We start from the raw sequence: 15147 nt of genomic DNA on the forward strand, positions 1-15147 counted from the left end.
GAAACATAGAAAATAGGTGCAGGAGTAGGCCATTCGGCCCTTCGAGCCTGCACCGCCATTTATTATGATCATGGCTGATCATCCAACTCAGAACCCCGCCCCAGCCTTCCCTCCATACCCCCTGACCCCTGTAGCCACAAGGGCCATATCTAACTCCCTCTTAAACATAGCCAATGAACTGGCCTCAACAGTTTCCTGTGGCAGAGAATTCCACAGATTCACCACTCTCTGTGTGAAGAAGTTTTTCCTAATCTCGGTCCTAAATGGCTTCCCCTCTATCCTCAAACTGTGACCCCTCGTTCTGGACTTCCCCAACATCGGGAACAATCTTCCTGCATCTAGCCTGTCCAATCCCTTTAGGATCTTATACGTTTCAATCAGATCCCCCCTCAATCTTCTAAATTCCAACGAGTACAAGCCCAGTTCATCCAGTCTTTCTTCATATGAAAGTCCTGCCATCCCAGGAATCAATCTGGTGAACCTTCTTTGTACTCCCTCTATGGCAAAGATGTCTTTCCTCAGATTAGGGGACCAAAACTGTACACAATACTCCAGGTGTGGTCTCACCAAGGCCTTGTACAACTGCAGTAGTACCTCCCTGCTCCTGTACTCGAATCCTCTCGCTATAAATGCCAGCATACCATTCGCCTTTTTCACCGCCTGCTGTACCTGCATGCCCACTTTCAATGACTGGTGTATAATGACACCCAGGTCTCGTTGCACCTCCCCTTTTCCTAATCGGCCACCATTCAGATAATAATCTGTTTTCCTATTTTTGCCACCAAAGTGGATAACTTCACATTTATCCACATTAAATTGCATCTGCCATGAATTTGCCCACTCACCCAACCTATCCAAGACTCCCTGCATCCTCTTAGCATCCTCCTCACTGCTAACACTGCCACCCAGCTTCGTGTCATCCGCAAACTTGGAGATGCTGCTTTTAATTCCCTCATCCAAGTCATTAATATATATTGTAAACAACTGGGGTCCCAGCACTGAGCCTTGCGGTACCCCACTAGTCACCGCCTGCCATTCTGAAAAGGTCCCGTTTATTCCCACTCTTTGCTTCCTGTCTGCTAACCAATTCTCCACCCACACCAATACCTTACCCCCAATACCGTGTGCTTTAAGTTTGCACACTAATCTCCTGTGTGGGACCTTGTCAAAAGCCTTTTGAAAATCCAAATATACCACATCCACTGGTTCTCCCCTATCCACTCTACTAGTTACATCCTCAAAAAATTCTATGAGATTCGTCAGACATGATTTTCCTTTCACAAATCCATGCTGACTTTGTCCGATCATTTCACCGCTTTCCAAATGTGCTGTTATCACATCCTTGATAATTGACTCCAGCAGTTTCCCCACCACCGACGTTAGGCTAACCGGTCTATAATTCCCCGGTTTCTCTCTCCCTTCTTTTTTAAAAAGTGGGGTTACATTAGCCACCCTCCAATCCTCAGGAACTAGTCCAGAATCTAACGAGTTTTGAAAAATTATCACTAATGCATCCACTATTTCTTGGGCTACTTCCTTAAGCACTCTAGGATGCAGACCATCTGGCCCTGGGGATTTATCTGCCTTCAATCCCTTCAATTTACCTAACACCACTTCCCTACTAACATGTATTTCACTCAGTTCCTCCATCTCACTGGACCCTCTGTCCCTTACTATTTCTGGAAGATTATTTATGTCCTCCTTAGTGAAGACAGAACCAAAGTAATTATTCAATTGGTCTGCCATGTCCTTGCTCCCCATAATCAATTTTGGTCCTGTCCTCTCTTGGAAAAATATTGGGAAGATATTTTTGATATTATCTCAACAGTTCTATGTTTTGATTTACAACCCCATCCTATTACGACAATTTTTGGATTGCCAATGGTAGAACATAGATCTTTTTCTTCTTCAGCCTGTCGGATGATAGCATTTGTTACTTTAATGGCCAGAAGATCCATTTTATTGAACAGGAAGGAGACCAATCCTCTTACTACATTCCAATGGTTTTCCCAAACTATATTATGTTTAAATTTAGAAAAAATTAGAAGTGATATTTTTGATCCTTCGGTTAAATTTGAAGAAACTTGGAAACCTTTTATGCAACATTTTCATATGATGTAATTTGACCTTTCGAAATCCTCTTTATTAACTTAAAATATATGAATAGAGGAGCGGAGTTGCCAACATTACTGAATGTATTCAATTTAAGATATTGGTCTAGCCCTGTTTTGTTCCGTTTACTTTTTTTGGGTTTAGTATTTATTTCTTCTTTTTCTTTTTTTGGGGGGGGGTTTCTTTGTATATATTTTTTTCTTTTTATTTCTTTTTCTTCTTTATGATTAATTTCATCATGAGTTTGGAAGTCTATTATACCTATGCTATTTGAAATTTTTTTTGTATATGTTTATCAATAATAAGGTTATTCCAAACTCTTTGTATCAACACTGTTATTGTGTTTATAATTTTGAAAATTAATGAAAAGATTTAAAAGGAAAAGACCATACAACACATCGAATGTTGAAGTGGATGAGCTGAAGGTCACACCGGGCCCCACTCCTGTACCTAATAAAGTGGCCACTGAGTGTATCTGGTGAATAAAGTCGATCTGTGATGAAGAACGAACGATGCTGGAAACTCAGCTGTTGAGCAACATCAGTGGAAAGAAGCAGTTCCAACAAAGAGTCTTGGACTTGAAGCCAACTCTTATTTCACTTTCCACAGATTCTGACTGTCCTGCTGAGGATTTCTAGAATGTTCTGTTTTCATTTCAGATTTCCAGCATCCACTGTTTTTGAACTTCATACATTGTTGTTTGACAAGGTCATAGATGAGTTCCATCCTCCCAGACCAAGGGCAGAAAGGGTAACCATAACCATAACCATGCAGACAAGGTCAGCTCACTCAGCACAGATTGTGCAGCCGCTGTAAAGTGAATACAGCTTTGGTGCTCATACAGTTCCAGTCACAAACTCACCCCCTCTTGTATAAACCCAGCTCAACAGTTAAGTTCTTCACTCGTAGCTTCAACTTCCGCTCTGAGGCCTTTACCTCTTCAAGCTGAGGGCAGAATCAGAAAGAAAATGAACATTAATTCTACAAGGTCAACAAAGGTGCTACTGTTCTTTTTAAACATTTATTTTTATAATTGCAAGATCCTGCTAGACCTCAACAACCTGAAGTACTGCAGGCCTACCCCCATCAGCGAGTTGCGCTTTGGCAGAGAAGCTGCAGGAACTGGACTTTGTGCTGTGTCAGAGACGAGTTGGCATACGAAGCAGATGTGAGGAGGAGTGACTGTCTTAGTCGTTTTTCCTGTGATCGCAAGACCCTTTTTGACATTGTTAACGTGGAATTCGCTGATTTATTGGCGAACAGCAGGAGTGGACGGCAAGGGAGCAGCGTGGCCTCGGCCATAGCAAGAACTACGCTTCTAGCCGTGGTGTCTCCTGTTTACAACCACCAGCAGAGAGGCATTGAAGCTGGTGCGCTTGACCAGGTGCAGAGTGGCGTGGTGTGCAAGCTGGAGTTGGTGCTGCCCCCTCCACCCCCATCCCAGTACTCACTCGGCAGAAGACAAGCTGTATTGTGGTCGATTGCAGATTTTTGTTGGATTCATGGACTCAGGGTCTGGACTACTTTTTTTTGCGTGGTTGCATTTTACTGATATCCTACATGTGCTTGCTATCTTATACATGCTGTCTTATGTGTGCATTGTGTTGTGTGACTGTTGGTACTATGTTCTGCATCTTGACCCTGGAATAACACTGTCTTGTTTGGCTGTATTCGTGGAAGTTTTCATGTATGGTTGAATGACAACTAAACTTGAATTGAATTGAATTTCGAGCTGACAACCTGGGCTCTTTGAGCAGAGTAGATTTGATAGCAATGTTCAAAATCATGGCCAGTTTGGAATAAATAAGACAACTGTTTCCAGTGGCAGAAGGGATAGAGACCAGAGAACATGGGTTTAGGAGGATGGGCAAAAGGATACATCATTACATCAATATATTTTTAAAAATCTGTTGTGATTTTCTTCAGATTTCTAGCATCCAAGATACTTCTGTTGGCATGATCCTAATTGTGATCCAGAATGAACTGTATCAAACAGATCAGATAAATAAGATAGGAGACACGAGACCACAGTGGCTAGAATCCTGGATTCATGGCAACCTCATATTCTGGCTGGGTAGACTCCATCCTGACAGCAAGAGCATCAATTCTCTAAGTTCTTGTAATTCCTCCCTCTTCCTCTCTTTTCCTACTCCCCATTCTGGCTCCCCACCTGCCATTCACCTTCCTCCGATTGTACGTAGCTTATCAGCGACGTCAACGGAGCTTTACCAACAGGGATTTCTCACAGGTCAGCAGCGGTTATTTAAAAAGGGAGCTTCGAGAGCGTTTGTCCATTGTATGTGGCCCATCAGCAGCATCAACAGAGCTCGGCGAACTAAATAAAAGTACAGAAGGGATAAGCGGAGCGGCCATTGAATGGGAGTAGGCCAGTGGTGAGAGTAGAAGCGACAGGCTTCAGCTCAGAAGAGGCGTCAGCTGTGTAAAGCGTCTGTTAAGGTTTCCTTTCTGTGTTTTTTTTCCCCTCTCTTACTGTTCCACTTAAATGGCTGTGGTATGCTCTTCGTGCCAGATGTTGGAGAACTGGGAGACCCAGAGTCTCTTGGGGAACTACATCTGCGTGAAGTGCACCGAGCCGCAGCTCCTTGAAGACTGTGTTAGGGATCTGGACAGCAACTGGATGACTGGCGGCTTTAAGGGAGAGCGAGGATATAATTGGTTAAAGTTACAGGGAGGTAGTTACCCTGAAGTTGCAGGAGGCAAGTAGCTGGGTGACCATCAGGAGAAATGGAAATAGGCAGTTAGAGCAGAGCACCCATGTGGCTATTCCTCTCAAAAACAAGTATACGGCTTTGGATACTGTTGTGGGGGATGACCTCCTGAGAGAATGCCACGGCGACCTGGTTACAGGCACCGAGCACGGGACCACGGTGCAGAAGGGAAAGAGAGAGAAGAAGGGAGTGGTGGTGATAAGGGACTCGATAGTGAGGGGAACAGGCAGGAGGTTCTGTGGATGTGAACGGGACACCCGGATCGTATGTTGCCTCCCAGGTGCCAGGATCAGGGATGTCTCAGATCATGTCCACAGCATTTTGGAGGGGGAGGGGGAGCAGCCAGATGTCTTGGTACATATTGGTACCAATGACATAGGAAAGAAAAGCAAAGAGGTCCTGAAAAGAGAATTTAGAGAGCTCGGTGGAAAGCTGAGAAGCAGGACCTCCCAGGTAGTAATTTCAGTATTGCTACCCGTGCCACACGCCAGTGAGGGTAGAAACATGATGATTTGGCAAATAATTGCGTGTCTGAGAAGTTGGTGCGGGGGGCAGGGCTTCAGGTTCCTGGATCACTGGGATCTCTTCTGGGGGAGGTATGACCTGTTCAAAAGTGACAGGTTGTACCTGAACCCAAGGGGAACCAATATTGTTGCGGGCAGGTTTGTTAGAGCTGTTGGGGAGGGTTTAAACTAATTTGGAGGTTGGGAACCGGAGTGAAGGGACTCAGGAAAGGACGGATGGTAAAAAGGTAAAGATAGTGTGCAGTCAGATTATCAGGAAGGGCAGGCAGGTGATAGGACTTAGTTGCAGCCAGAAGGCTGAGTATCAAATCATTAGGGGTGCAGAATCAGAAAGGATAGCAAATACGGTACTCAAGGTGTTGTATCTAAATGCGCGTAGTATAAGAAATAAGGTGGATGATCTTGTTGCAATATTACAAATTGCCAGGTATGATGTGGCCATCACTGAATCGTGGCTGAAGGATGGGTGTAGTTGGGAACTGAATGTCCAAGGTTACACGTTATATCAGAGGGACAGGAAGGTAGGCAGAGGGGGTGGTGTGGTTCTGTTGGTAAGGAATGGCATCAAATTAGTAGAAAGATGTGGCATGGGATCGCAGGATATTGAATCCTTGTGGGTTGAGTTAAGAAACTGCAAGGGTAAAAGGACGTTGATGGCAGTTATATACAGGCCTCCCAAAAGTGGCTGAGAGATGGACCACAGGTTACTGCAGAAAACAGAAAAGGCGAGTCAAAAGGGCAATGTTATGGTAGTCATGGGCGATTTTAACATGCAAGTCGATTAGGAAAATCAGGTTGGTAATGGATCTCAAGAAAGTGAGTTTGTTGAATGCCTAAGAGATTAGAGCAGTTTGTCATTGAGCATACTAGGGGATCAGCTATACTAGATTGCGTGCTATGTAATAAACCGGTAGTGATTAGGGAGTTTAAGGTAAAAGAGCCCTTAGGAACCAGTGATCACAATTTGATAGGGAGAAAGTAAAGTCTGATGCAGAAGACTGGGAAGTTTTTAAAAACCTACAGGGAGCAATAAAAAAAAATCATTAGAAGGGAAAAGATGAAATATGAAAGCAAGCTAGCAAATAATATTTAAGTGGATAGTACAAGTTTTTTCGAGTATGTTAAAAATAAACAGAGCGAATGGATATAGGACCGCTAGAAAATGAGGCAGGAGAAATAATAACAGGGGCCAAGGAGATGGCTGCTGAATTAAATGAGTATTTTGCGTCAGTCTTCACTGTGGAAGACATTAACAGTATGCCTGATGTTGTAGTGTGTGAAGGAAGAGAAGTGGGTGCAGTCTCTGTAACAAAAGAGAAGGTGCTCAAAAAGTTGAAAGACCTAAAGTTAGATAACTTACCTGGACCAGAGGAACTGCACCCTAGGATTCTGAAAGAGGTTGCATTAGAAATGATCTTTCAAAACTCATTGGACTCTGGCAGCAGAAAGGAAATTAGAGACCAATTAGCCTGACCTCAGTGGTTAGGAAGATGTTACAGTCAATTGTTAATGAGGTGATAGAGTACTTGGTGACAGAGGACAAGACAGTGCAAAGTCAGCATGGTTTCCTTCAGGGAAAATCCTGCCTGAAGAACCTATTGGAAATCTTTGAGGAGATTACAAGTAGGATAGATAAAGGGATGCAATGGATGTTGTATATTTGGACTTTCAGAAGCCTTTGACAAGGTGCCACACATGAGGCTGCTTACTAAGTTAAGAGCCCATGGTATTACAGGAAAGTTACTAACGTGGTTAGAGCATTACTGATTGGTAGGAGGCCGTGAGTGGGAATAAAAGGATCCTTTTGTGGTTGGCTGCCAGTGACTAGTCGTGTTCCGCAGGGGTTAGTGTTGGGACCAGTTTTTTTTTATGCTGTATAAAATGAATTAGATGATGGAATAGGTAGCTTTGTTGCCCAGTTTGCGGATGATACAAAGATTGGTGAAGGGGAAGGTAGTGTTGAGGAAACAGGTAGGATGCAGAAGGATTTGGACAGATTAAAAGAATGGGCAAAAAAGTGGTAGATGAAATACAAGGTTGGAAAATGCATGATTATGCACTTTGGTAGTAGAAATAAATGTGCAGACTATTTTCTAAATGGGGAGAAAATGCAGGAATCGGAGATGCAGAGGGGCTTGGGAGTCCCTGTGCAGAACACCTTGAAGGTTAACTTGCAGGCTGAGTTGGTGGTGAGGAAGGCAAATGCCATGTTAGCATTCATTTCAAGAACTCTAGAATATAAGAGCAAGGAGGTGATGCTGAGGCTTTATAAGACACTGGTGAGACCTCACCTTGAGTATTGTGAACAGTTTTGGGCCCCTCATCTTAGAAAAGATGTGCTGGCATTGGAGAGGGTCTAGAGGAGGATTCCAGGAATGAAAGGGTTATCATACGAGGAATGTTTGATGGCTCTGGGTCTGTACTCACTGGAATTCAGAAGGATTGGGTGGGGGGGGGGAAATCTCATTGAAACCTTTCAAATGTTGAAAGGCCTAGACAGAGTAGATGTGGAAAGGATGTTTCCCATGGTGGGAGAGTCTAGGACAAGAGGGTACAGCCTCAGAATAGAGGGGCACACTTTCAAAGCAGAGATGCGGAGAAATTTCTTTTGCCAAAGGGTGGTGAATTTGTTGCCACATACAAGTGTGGAGGCCAGGTCATTGGGTGTATTTAAGGTACAGATTGATAGGTTCTTGACTGGACATGGCATCAAAGGTTACAGAGAGAAAGCTGGGAACTAGGGTTGAGGAGGAGATAGAAAAACAGATCAGCCATGATTGAATGACGGAGAAGACTGGATGGGCCAGATGGCCTAATTCTGCTCCTATGTCTTATGATTCTCCACCTCCTTCCCTTTCTCCATTGGTTCACTCTCTTCTCTGATCAGATTCCTTCTTGTTCAGCTCTTTGCCTCTCCCACCTCACCTCCCAGCTTCATCCATCTCCCCCAGCCTTCCCCCTCACCTATCACCTGCCAACTTGTACTTTCCTTTCCTCTTCTCCCACCTCTCACCACCTTCTTATTCTGGCTTCTTCCCTCTTCTTTACAATCCCGATGAAAGTTCTCGGCCTGAACGTCGACTGTATTTTCCTTTCCATTGATACTGTCTGACCTGCTGAGTTCCTCCTGCATTTTGTGATAACGAAGTAGTCTGCAAGTTCAAAATGGTGCCGAGCTGAGAACTAGGTTCTCAGGGAATTAATTTAATGGAAAAACTATAAATAGATCTTCTATCTTTTATTCCCAGAACAGTGACCAATGGTGAGTGGCATCACAAACATAATAGCTTTAGGGTTAGATAAAGCAGAGCAGGGGTTCCCAAACTGTGGTCCACAGACTCCTTGCTTAATGGCATTGGACCATAGGATAAAAAAGGTTGGAAATCCCTGAAACAGTGGGAGAAAAGGGTTAAAAGAAACTTTCATACAGGGGCATATGGCCTTTCATGCAAGATGTGAGACTGTGAAAAAATCCAATGTTGACCAGGTAACAACCAAAGGGGAAAATTGAGGAGTGTTTAATGGCTCTGGGCTTGTACTTGCTGAAATGCAGAACGGTGGGGGAGGTGATTTCATTGAAACCTATCGAATATTGAAAGGCCATGATGAAGTGGACATTGAGGATGTTTCCAATATTGGGACAATCTAGTATCAGAGGAATCAGCCTCTGAATACAAGGACGTGCCTTTAGAAATGCGATGGAGGAATTTCTTTAGCCGGGGATGGTGAATCTATGGAATTCTTTGCCACAGACACCTGTGGAGGCCAAATCATTGGGTGTACTTAAAGTAGACACTCTTGATTAGTCAGGGTGTCAAAGCTTACAGGGATAAGGCGGGAGAATGGGGTTGAGAGGGAAAATAAATCAGCCATGATGTAATGGCAGAGCAGACTCAATGGGCCAAATGGACTCAATTCTTCTTCTATGTCTTTTGGTCGAAATCAGACACAGTGCAGAGGCCAAAAAAGGGTGGATAGAGTAGGGAAGAGAGGGTCATTTCCTTTCCAGTGCAGTGGATTCCAGTTAACTGGGCCATCAGTTAACTGGGGCCACTGCTTATTTGGGACAACTCCTAAAGAACAAAAACTAACTGAGAAAAGAGCCGGGATTCCCTTTGTTTATTTGGGACATTATGCCGTTTAATTGAGGCAGCAGACTGTTTCTAACTAGCGTCAGACAAGAGAAATTTGTGGTAGTTAGACACTACACCGTGCTTAGAGCAAACACTTTCTAAATAGTGTTAGTTGCGTGTGCTTGTTTAAAAATCAGAGATTTTTGTCAATGATAGTTGGTGAGAAATAAGCAGTAAAACAATTCAGAACCATTTTGCTCCCAGCAGTTTCAAGCATTCTGGCTTGCAGATGCCAGAAACGGCTCTGAGTGAAAATGAAACAACTTCACTACTTCAATAAGTTAGAAGCTATGAAGAATTAAAATATCGACAACTAGAATGTTACAATGTAAATGAAAATTTGGAGGCTGACTTCACTGAAATTGTATGCTGATAGTCCATTATCTACACTAGGTGCCTGCGCCAATTCTGTTCATTTACACTCAAAAGAACACGGCAGTATACACTCAGGTCTCACCTGAGATTCCAAGGAGCTGTTTGCATGCAACAGCAGGCACATCCCCATACACTGCTTCAACAGGTGAGCTAAAGCAGGTGAGGGTAGCTGGCAGGCTTCATACCCCGGTGGGATAGGGACACGCCTGTCCTGGCATGCAAACTCAGCTCTGGCCGTCAGGATGGGTGAGATCCAATGGCCAGGAAGGTGATCCTGCAGTGTTACATGGAGAGTGAAGGACATAATGAGGTCATCCACTGCAACCAGCGAAGAACCTTGTTGTGACGGTTACTCACACCACTGGACCCGGACTTCTGAGGTGGAGAAGAGTGGAACTGCCCCAGTGCAACGGCTTTTCTACTTCAAAAACTCTCCCACACAAGTTTCCTGCCATCGTCGGACACGATGGACAACCAGAAGTAGTATTGGTGTTCTCATTTGTTCTGTATTTCACTTAAATAATTCGTTACTCAGTTAAGTGGTAGCTTATCTTTTTTATTCTTTAAATATTTCCATGAAACTTCAGGTAATTGAGACAGCTGTTTAGCTGGGCCAAAATGTACTGGTCCCAATGTGTCCCAATTAACCGGAATCCACTGTATATGATACTTAATTTCAAGAAAACAAAATTCACAGGTAGAAGGTGGACTAGACAATTGTGATTGTTTACAGTACATAAACAATTATTCCGTGACTCACCTCATCGAGGACCTGGTGGTACTCCTGGTTTCTCTTGCTTGCTGCTCTCTGGTTTTTTGTCCGCTCCTTCATCAACTCCTGCTCCAGGCCTTGGATGACTTTTTTCAGTATTTTAATGTCCTTGGCGACAGCGGCTGTGCTCGAAAGCTTTACCTGCTCCTGGAGCTGCAGTATCATCACCTCCAGCTCCTGCTTCTCCTGCAGTAGCTTGTCAAACCTGAGGAACACACAGAGAAAGAACCACAGTTAATCCTACCCTGCTTGGATCCTTCCCAGTTACGGACAGTGTGGGAGTCTAATAAAAGATTAAATTAAAGATCTTAGTTTAGTTGCTCAAGTTTAATTGTCATTCAACTATACAGTTCTGGTCACCGCACTACAGGAAGGACGTTGAGGCTTCGGAGAGAGTGCAGAAGAGGCTTACCAGGATGCAGCCCTGTTTAGAACCTTGACAAACTTGGGTTTTCTCTGGAGCGGTGGGAGCTGAGGGGATATCTCATAGAGGTTCATAAGATTATGAGAGGCATAGATAGAGTGGACAGAAAGTATCTGTTTCCCAGGGTTGAAATGTCTAATACCAGAGGGCATGCATTGAAGGACAGATGGGGTAGATGCAAAGGCGGATACGAGGGGTAAGTTTTTTACTCAGAGAGTGGTGGATGTCCGGAATGCGCTGCATGGTATGGTGGTAGAGGCAAATACATTAAAGGCTTTTAAGAGATGTTCAGATAGGCACATGAATATGAGGAAGGTGGAGGGATATGGACCTTGTATAGGTAGGAGGGATTAGATTTGTTTTTTAAAATTTACTTTTTAGCTGGTTTGGCACAACATTGTGGGCTGAATTGCTTGTTCATGTGCTGTACTCTTCAATGTATAACGTACCCCTGAATACAGCCAAATGAAACAGCATTACTCCAGGACCAAGGTGCAAGACACATTACCAACAGACATACACAGCGCAAAACACATACAAGATACCAGTAAAATCAAATTCATCATCATTATGAATGATGCAGTGTGGAGGATCAGAGTGATCTTGGGGTCGGAGACCATAGGACGCTCAAAGCAGCTGCGCAGGTTGACTCTGTAGTTAAGAGGGCATAGAGTGTATTGGCCTTCATCAATTGTGGGATTGAGTTTAGGAGCCGAGAGGTAATGTTGCAGCTATATAGGACCCTGGTCAGACCCCACTTGGAATACTGCGCTCATTTCTGGTCACCTCACTACAGGAAGGATGTGGAAGCCATAGAAAGGGTGCAGAGGAGATTTGCAAGGATGTTGCCTGGATTGGGGAGCATGCCTTATGAGAATAGGTTGAGTGAACTCGGCCTTTTCTCCTTGGAGCAACAGAGGTTAAGAGGTGACCTGATAGAGGTGTATAAGATGATGAGAGGCACTGATCATGTGGATAGTCAGAGGTTTTTTCCCAGGTCTGAAATGGTTGCCACAAGAGGACACAGGTTTAAGGTGCTGGGGAGCAGGTACAGAGGAGATGTCAGGGGTAAGTTTTTTACTCAGAGTGGTGAGTGCGTGGAATGGGCTGCCGGCAACGGTGGTGGAGGTGGATACGATAGGGTCTTTTAAGAGACTTTTAGATAGGTACATGGAGCTTAGTAAAAAAAGAGGGCTATGGGTAAGCCTAGTAATTTCTAAGGTAGGTATATGTTCGGCACAACTTTGTGGGCCAAGGGCCTGTATTGTGCTGTAGGTTTTCTATGTTTCTATTAAGTGCCATGTTGTATGACGTGGGCAATCATGGTCCCCATGACCATGATCGTTCTTGGCAAATTTTTCTGCAGAAGTAGTTTTCCATTTTTTCTTCTGGGTAGTATTTTACAAGATGGGTTTTATCAATACTCTTCAGAGATTGTCTGTCCGGTGTCAGTGGTCACATAACAAGGACTTGTGATCTGCACCGGCTGCTCATACGACCATCCACCACCTGCTCCCATGCCTTCACGTGACCCTGATTGGGGGGGGGGGTTGGGGGGGTAGGGGAGGGGGCTAGGCAGGTGCTACACCTTGCTCAAGGGTGAACTGCAGGCTAGCGGAGGGAAGGAGCGCCTTACACCCCCTTTGATAGGGACGGATCTCCATCCCGCCACTACATCAGTAAAATACAGTCACAAAAAATATTTAGACCAAGACCCTGAGTCCATGAATGAATAAGGACAGTGTGAAAGCCATTGGCAGTTCTTTTTGAAACTGCGTAGTATTTTACAGCATAGAAGGCCATTCATTCCTCCAGCTCTACGCTTCCATAAAATAAAGAGAGAATGTTTGTCTTATACTAGAAATATCCCAACTGAGACTTGGTTGATGAAGAAATCCAATTGTGACAACTGACTGTTGTGCCATCAGGCGGGAGGAGAAGATGGCGGCGCACCTGCGTGTGCGCAGCCCTCCGGTGAAAAATGATATCGTATCTGTTAAATAGGGGCCGTGGACAATTCTGATTTGATGGTGAATCGACGTGAAACCACAGAGGAACATCTGGAGAAATTTCTGAAACGCCCGTTCGCTGCTGTTGTTATTGTGTGGTCGGGAATCTTTCGGAGGGTAGGCCTCAAAATCCCCGGCCTTGCCTGCTTTTGGTGACCAATAAGGAGGTCAAATCGTTCGGACAGAGATGGCGCTCAGTACTCGGTGTCGGACAGCTGATCAGAGCTCGAAGTTTCCGGATGACTCAGAGTCGGATTGTGGTCGGCATGGCAGGGAGAGTATTTCTTTCTTTTCTCCGTCTGTGTGAGATGTGGGACATTTGAGAGACTTTGAATTTTTTACTGTGCTCATGGACTTCTTCATCAAGTTATGGTATTGTTGCACTGTTGTAACTATATGTTATAATTATGTGGTTTTGTTAGTTTTTCCAGTCTTGGTCTGTCCTGTGTTTTGTGATATCACACCGGAGGAAATAATGTATCATTTCTTAACGCATGCATTACTAAATGACAATAAAAGAGGACTACGTGTTTTCATAATCTATTGCATCCCACAGGGACAGACATGGACAGGGTCCTCCTTAGATGCCCATAAAGCTGCTCGCTCAATTATAGTGCAGACCCCATCCACTTGGAAGCACAATAGACAATGCTGTCAATACCAAGTGCAAAGTAGAACATCAGCCATTACGTGCAGATTTTGACCTCAAAATAGCTTTTGAAACCAAGAGAGATTGTGGAATATTGTTGTCATATTTGGCTGCCAACTTAAATTGGCATATTCCATCTTCTCCACAATGGTATCAAGCCTTTATCTCCACCACAATCTCAAACAAAGTTGCATCATCGCCCTAACATTTTTCCCATTCTTTCTCTACCTGACTGCAGTGCCTCACCCCCAGCCTGCTTCCCACTGATGTGGTGGCGATCTACAAGAGAAATGGGAAACCGTTCCACCTACGTCACCCTTCCATCCCCCCACCACCCCATGCTAGGTCCAAGGTCCCTGAACATCAGTTACTGAGCTACAGTTTGCAGATGACACTTACATATGTGCTTACTTGCTAGCCAACCTCCAAGTTCACTGAGGTCTACAGTTAATTGGGCAGGAAATCAAAGGTCCTTTAACAACCTACAACCTCACCCTCTAAAGATGCGATTCCCTTCATTTGTTTGGGATACTCTGCCACCCAATTGGGACAGGAGACTCTTGACGAACAGTTTCTAACCAGTTCAGCCGTGTGAACTCTGCGGCCATTAAACACTACATAGTACTTTGAATGAACAGTTTTTAAATAGCGTCAGTTGCGTGTGCTTCTGTTCAAAAAGCAGTGATTTTTGTCACTGATAGTTGGTGAAAATTAAGCAGTAAGACAAGATATCTACGGCAAAATGCTGGGAAACACAGATTTGTTGCATCACCTTCTGGTATGGAAGGGCTAGTGGACAGGATCAGGAAAAATGTTGCAGAGGGTTATAAACTCAGATAGCTCCACCACGGGCACTAGCCTCCCCATGGGACATCTTTGAAAGGTGATGCCTCAAAAAGGCAGCATCCGTTATTAAGACCATAAGACAAAGGAGCAGAAGTCGGCCATTCAGCCCATCGAGTCTGCTCTGCCATTTTATCATGAGCTGATCTATTCTCCCATTTAGTCCCACTCCCCCGCCTTCTCACCATAACCTTAGATGCCCCAGCTACTCAGATACCTATCAATCTCTGCCTTAAATACACCCAGTGACTTGAACTCCACTGCCGCCCGTGGCAACAAATTCCATAGATTCACCACCCTCTGGCTAAAAAAATTTCTTCACATCTCTGTTCTGAATGGGCGTCCTTCAATCCTTAAGTCATGCCCTCTTGTACTAGACTCCCCCACCATGGGAAACAACTTTGCCACATCCACTCTGTCCATGCCTTTCAACATTCAAAATGTTTCTATGAGGTCGCCCCTCATTCTTCTAAACTCCAAGGAGTACAGTCCAAGAGCGGACAAACATTCCTCTTATGTTAACCCTCTCATTCCCTGAACCAATCTAGTGAATCTTCTCTGAACCCTCTCCAACATC

At 44.3% G+C, this 15147-nt stretch overlaps 1 protein-coding gene across 3 annotated transcripts in view; it reads right to left on the minus strand.

Moving 5' to 3' along the window:
• Positions 1–15147, minus strand: part of ccdc61 (coiled-coil domain containing 61) — a 107208-nt gene that overhangs the window by 44525 nt on the left and 47536 nt on the right. For all 3 annotated transcript variants that reach the window (XM_063064842.1, XM_063064843.1, XM_063064844.1), the window contains 2 exons: positions 10634–10850; positions 2975–3057 (listed from right to left, as the gene is read on the minus strand). In XM_063064842.1, the coding sequence (XP_062920912.1) occupies positions 2975–3057; positions 10634–10850 (300 nt within the window). The remainder of the gene's footprint in view (positions 1–2974; positions 3058–10633; positions 10851–15147) is intronic.

Source organism: Mobula hypostoma, chromosome 12, assembly GCF_963921235.1.
Source record: "Mobula hypostoma chromosome 12, sMobHyp1.1, whole genome shotgun sequence".
Taxonomy (NCBI): Eukaryota; Metazoa; Chordata; class Chondrichthyes; order Myliobatiformes; family Myliobatidae; genus Mobula; species Mobula hypostoma.